This window comes from Fusarium solani (assembly GCF_023522795.1).
Source record: "Fusarium solani strain SB1 chromosome Unknown bctg00000003_1, whole genome shotgun sequence".
In the NCBI taxonomy this organism is placed as follows: Eukaryota; Fungi; Ascomycota; class Sordariomycetes; order Hypocreales; family Nectriaceae; genus Fusarium; species Fusarium solani.
Window position 1 is genome coordinate 822,353 of NW_027072154.1, and position 6,001 is coordinate 828,353.

The 6,001-nt window shown below is 55.9% G+C and overlaps 2 protein-coding genes across 2 annotated transcripts; both read right to left on the reverse strand.

Moving 5' to 3' along the window:
* Positions 1-298: 298 nt before the first annotated feature.
* On the reverse strand, positions 299-2,860 carry MRS44_005823 (uncharacterized protein; the record flags this gene model as incomplete). Its single annotated transcript, XM_046270067.2, has 1 exon — positions 299-2,860. The coding sequence occupies one exon, from the start codon at positions 2,858-2,860 to the stop codon at positions 299-301; it is 2,562 nt and encodes an 853-aa protein (XP_046140603.1).
* A 1,509-nt stretch (positions 2,861-4,369) lies between these two features.
* MRS44_005824 (uncharacterized protein) lies at positions 4,370-6,001 on the reverse strand (the record flags this gene model as incomplete). The annotated part of the gene is made up of 1 exon (XM_046270070.2): positions 4,370-6,001. One exon carries the CDS (start codon positions 5,999-6,001, stop codon positions 4,370-4,372), a length of 1,632 nt encoding a protein of 543 aa, XP_046140602.1.

Below are 6,001 nucleotides of genomic sequence, written 5' to 3' on the forward strand. Positions count from 1 at the left end.
TTGAGTAAGGATCTGCGATACAGGCGTTGGGGATGCGGCGTTTCAGGTGGTTTTTGGTATAGAACTCTTCATCGTTTGAATGGAAATCCGCCTCTTTATTCAGTCCAATATTAGACGCAACGACTGTAAGTGTCTATCTCCCATGAACAATCAATCCCTCAACTCCGTGTGATGCATTCCGACCGATATCCAACTCATCCCCATGCGATCCACAGCTCGTGAACATGCCGTGGCAAATAACAAAGAAAAGACATGATAAAAGGAAGAAAAGTCTTCCGCTGGGGCATGAGACCGTTGTTTAAACCGAGTATCCCATCATTGACCGGTCCGGGAAAAGGATGATGTTGGCCAGACGTACAACCTCGGCCTCAGCTCGAGAGATCGAGGAAGAGCTCATCAGGCTTCTGGTCTCAGCTTGCATATCCACGTCCTCCTCATCCTTGGATTTCGCCTTGTCGCTAGGCGGTGATCCGGAACGGGTTCCAGCGACTTCCCAAGGAGCCAGGCCCATGGCCTGCAATGCGGCCGGGCCACCGACGTCGGCAATCTCCTTCTCTCCAGGTCGCGTATCGGAGTCTTCTTCAACTATGCCCCTCCCAGTGGAGTCAAAGTCAGGACCGGGGTGGCCTCTTTGGAACGCCTTTCTCTGTCGCGCCAAGTAGAGTGCGTTCGTTTGTGTGAGAGGAGCTGCTGGCATATACACAAGCATACTGACTTCGCTGTTGCTACCGCTCGGCGTCTTGAGACCATAGTTGTTGCTGGAGAGATAGTATGGGAGATCAGGGTGCCATAAAATGTAGTCGCCGGGCTGCAGCGTGGGTAATGTGATCATGCTACTTCTCAAATGTAAGTGCGGGTGCCAGATTTCGGTGATTCTCTGTGCATGGCCCGGGACAGCTCCGTGAATGATAGAGTCGGGGTCTCGCTGCAGTTGCCAGTTCTCAGGAGCCAAGTAGGCATCCCACTCAGGCCCGCTGCGCGTTTCAGGAGGAGGGTTCTTGGTGGTGAAGAACGGACGGAGCAGGTAGTAGGCCGTTGCCAACTTGGGTGACGGTAGCAGACGCACCATGCCAGGCTCAACCGTAGAAAGGGCCAAGATGCCCTGGAACATGCGGAAAATAGTACAGGCACCATAACCGTTATAAAGATCTGTCGTCACAGAGGTACGACTGGTGCACTCCCATGGATCATGGTCTTCCCAGCGCCCATGGAAAATATTGTTGTAAGTCCCTGCATGTTGATAGCCATCAGGCTCCCAGCGCTCCAGAGAGCCATTGTCAACCTGAGCAATGATCCCAGCCGAAGACTGCAGAGCTTGGATCCAGTCATCGGCGGATTGTGGGGGTTCAAGAGGTGGTACGTTGAGACCGTTGGACTGGTTTTCCGTGTTGCCATGCACTCGAATGCGATCGACATAGGTAATGGGTAGCCTAGTGACAAGTTGGTCATCCGGGCCTGTTTCCCATAAGCCCATCATAAAACGCTGGGCGCTGAGGACGTTGGGATGTGCGCGTGAGCGGACTTGAGCCGGGGTCCAAAAGAAATCGAAACATGCCGGGTCGTGTTGGAGCGCTTTTATGTGGCGTTTGCTGTCTAGGTAATCGACCGTCTCGCGGACAGCAGTATCAGTATCAGCTCGTGGAACGACTTTGCGAATAACTCCGACACCGTAACGCTTCAGATCATGGCCAAAGCGGGCAGTCTGGGCTTCATCGTCAATGTCAGAAAACTCAATCGAGGGAATCAAGTGAGCGCCGAGATCTTCGATACGGCTAACCTCGTCGCGGAGAGCAGCAATAAGACGAGTCCAGCTGGCTTCGAGCTCGGCCTCGTGTCCACGAATGAGGTTGCGCTTGATGCGAGAGAAACGCGAGGGAAGCGCAATGGGTTCAGGACCCCAGAAAGAGAGCACAGGAGATTCCCTGGCGGTAGAGTTGGTGGTGGTAACGGTAGGGGTGGACGCCGTAGTCTTAGACGTCGTCTGTAAAGTTGGCAGGCCGTTGTGCTTGAGCTTTGGCGAGGCCGTGGCCGTTGTAGTGGTGCTTGCAAGATTCCCCACCATTGTCGCTGTTGTGGCAGCCAGAGTCGCGGCAACCTTTGCTCCGTAAGTGAACTTGGCGGTTTCGGCGGCAGCAACGGCACTTGTAAGAGACGCTGCAATTGACGCTGAAAGAGAGGCGCGATGTCGGGGCTTTGTAATACGGCCGCCTTGGGTGTAGTTGCTAAGATTGTTGGTGTTGGCGTTGGTGCTGGCGAGATGGTACGAGCTTGTGCCTGTGACCGAGAGGGAGCCCAAGCTTGGGGATGAGGGGGTTGAACGACCCAGGCGGGAGCGGGAAAGTGCAGCTCTGACCTGTTGGCCTGCCAAATCGGTGCCTTTTCTAGGCGACGGGAGGACCCCTTCAGGCTCTCCAGCTCTAACTCCAGCTCCGAGTCCAGCTCCTCCTTCTCCTCTTGATGCGACACTCCCCGGAATCGCCTCCGCTCCTGCCTCCGTTCTGACTGCAACCATGGCTGTTGCCGCATCCCATTTTTCTTGGGCCTCTCTTAGACCCTTTTGCTGATTTTCTTCGCGAATGTTTATCTTCTTTTTCCTCCTCCTCCTCTTCTCTTCATCGTGCTGTCGCCCTTTGCCGTCTTCTTCTTTTCCCCTGCCGTCACTGTCGTTGCCGTCGCATGATTTGTGGCACAAGTCTTCGTCAATGCTCCGGGGAAGGCCACCTCCGAGAACTTGGTGTCCAGCCACGGCTGCCACTGCCGCTACGCCAATCGCGGACGCTAGACCTGGAGCATGGTCAAGCATGGGCACTGCAACCTCGTCGTCAGATGGTGGAGGCAGGTCAACTGATGGTGTAGCCATGGCTTGTGTCGCCGATGCTGTCCCTTCTAGAAAACGTTGTGCCAAATGGTACTGTTGATGTGCAAGCGGACGGGTAACTTAGCTGTCGCTCGAGTCTTGGTCGTGGAGAGGTGCCTGTGCTTGTTAACGGTTTAACATTAGGAAAGAAATAAGAACCTCGCGCAACCTGGGTATTGCCTCCATGGGGATATTGAACTGGATCAACTCGAATCAATTCATGGACCAAAGATCGAAAACCAAGGACCGAAGCCAACGCGTGCCATTCATCAGCTTGCAGCGGTTGCTCCTATAAAGCTCACTCAGAAAACGCCTGGCCCCATTCAGCGAGGGCCTCCTTTAGCAGACGGCTGGGCGGACCGGGTCTCTGAGAAGGTCATTCTCCCGTTGCCTCCGCAGTTGCTTTATCTCTGTTCTAGAGGGGCCCCATGCTGATGGACCTTGAACAAACGCCGTGAGGGCGGGATGAGTGGATCTCGAAGCACGTTTCGGCCCTGACATCCGTCAAACCATCCACTCGGTCCAAGACCCTCCGCCCCGAAAATCCCGGTAGCTCCCCACATCTTTCCTGTTCCAGACCTCATGAAGGTACGGCTCTCCGGGCCACGACCCATGAGTTTGCCACTTCCGTCCTTAGATTCGTCGCGCAGCCGTGCTTTTCCCCTTCATCGCCGAAGTATAAGCGGCATCACCGACAAGATCGAGCCACTTGCCTCACTCGTACCTCGCTTTCGTCGCGAGCGTCCATCTCGACCCTTCGGATCTGGACCCTTTTGCAGGGTTACTCGTCTGCCATCTCCAACGAATTCAATCAACGGCATACAGGGTTCGGAAAGAAGGTGGCATGCAATCCTCCGTATGATGCATGCCATTCGATCAATCACATGGTGTTCCATGATGGCAGCTTTGGGCCGTGGTTCCTAATCTCTGATTCTCCGTCGATCCCTGGGAATCCCATCCCACAACCGATGCATCGCGCAGGGAACCCGAAGATCCGGGACCCTTCAGAATCATTCGCCATCTTAATCTATACCAGAAACTGCTATCTTCATCATGGCTAACCTTTTCGCATCGAGTGGCTCCTAGTTTGATTAAGGTGTAATTAAGACCTTGCTCTGCTGGAACTACTCGTCGGCCCGGCGTTCCACCTACCATTGCATCCCCTCGGCCAATCTTATTTTGGTGCTGACCAAAAGCTTGGGCCAATGGCTACGTCAGGCTGGTTTGATACCCGAGCCAGTGAGAGCATCGCTAAACATCACCGACGCACGGAATCGGGTCAAAGACTTCCGAAAGAAGTTCTCAAAACAGATTTGGAATTCATCTAACAAACGACGCTGGCAATAATGCCTCTTTGGCGGCATTCCTGTGCCGTATCATACTCTCCATGGCTGTTATCTGTCGCAGAAAACATGCGCTAATCATTAAATCATACAAACACCTGGTATCCATACATGCGCCGTCGTTCCGAGAGACCTAGGCAGGCATCACACTAACTACTCTCCCGACCATTTACAGGCGGGCGTGCTTGGGCTTCCAGCCCTCCTCGGCAGCAATGAGCTCGGCAGCCCGCTCACCAATGGCGAGCACGGTCACCATGGGGTTGATAGTGGTCATCTCAGGGAAGATACCGGCGTCAACGATGCGCAGCTTGCCGATGCCGCGAACCTTGAGCTCGGGGTCAACGACGGCCATCTCGTCGCGCTCGATATCACCCATCTTTGTGGTACCAGCGGGATGGTAGACAGTGTGGGCGACACGGCGAGCATACTCGCTGATCTCCTCATCAGTCTGAGCCTTAGGGCCAGGGGCAACCTCCTGCTTGAGCCACTCCTTGAAGGGGCTCTGCTGAGCGATCTTGCGAGCAGCCTTGATACCGTGGACCAGGGTAGCAGCATCATATCCCTCGGGATCGGTGAAGTAGCGGAAGTCAAGGGCGGGCTTGACGGCAGGGTCGGCCGAAGTCAGGTAGATGCGGCCGCGGGAGCGGGGACGAGGGATGTTGGGGGTCATGCAGAAGGCGTAGCCATCCTTGATGACGGGGTATCCGAGTCGCTCGGTGTTCAGAGTGAAGGGGATCTGGTAGCAGTGCATCATGACATCAGCAGCATCGCCGTCGTTGCCAGCAGCGTTGGTGGGCTCTCGTCGGAGGAAGATACCGGCGTCCGAGTCCATGGTGGTCTGGTTAGCAGGAACGGGCTTGTTGAGCTCCCACATGATGATGGTCTCGGGGTGGTCGAGGAGGTTCTCGCCGACACCGGGAATGTCCTTGACAACAGGGATACCAAGACCCTCCAGCTGGGCCTTGGGGCCAATACCAGAGTGAAGGAGCAGGCGAGGAGTGTCAACAGCGCCAGCAGCCAGGATGGTCTCCTTGCGGGCATGGAGGACGTGCTTCTCGCCGGACTTGAGAGTAACAGCGATACCGGTAGCGACGTCGTTCTCGACGAAAACCTTGGAGACGTGGGCCTCAGTAAGGACAGTCAGGTTAGGTCGTCGCTCATCACCGCGGAGGATAGGGTGGATGTAGGCGACCGAGGCGCTGCTGCGACGGCCGGTGTCGGGGTTGTAGGAGACGGAGAAGAAGCCAGCGCCCTGGGTCAATTGACCCTTCTCGCTGATCTCGTGGTTGAAGTCGTGGATGACGGGAATGCCCATGGCCTCGGAGCAGGCCTTGACCCAGTCCTTGGTCAGCTGGTTACGGTGACGAGGGTGGACGGGGTTCAGCTGGTTGCGGAGGTTGTCAACATGGCGCATCACGTTCTCAAAGTCCCAGCCCTTGCAGCCCTGAGCAACCCATCGCTCCATGTCATGACGGAAGGGACGGAAAGAGATCAGGGTGTTGTGAGAAGAGCAACCACCGAGGACCTTGGCGCGAGAGTGCCGAATGTGGCTGTTGCCATTGGGCTGCTCAGTTGTGCCATAGTCGTAGTCGAGGTCACCGCCGAGGAGGCTGAGCCACTCTCGGAGGTTGAGAACGTTGCTGAGGTTGAAGTCGGAGGGGCCAGCCTCGATCATGAGAACCTTGCGCTCGGGGAGGTAGGAGGAGAGGCGCGAAGCGAGGACGCAACCAGCCGTGCCGCCGCCGACAATGATGTAGTCGTAGGCCGAGCTGGCGGAAGCGGGAAGAACCTGGGTCGTCAT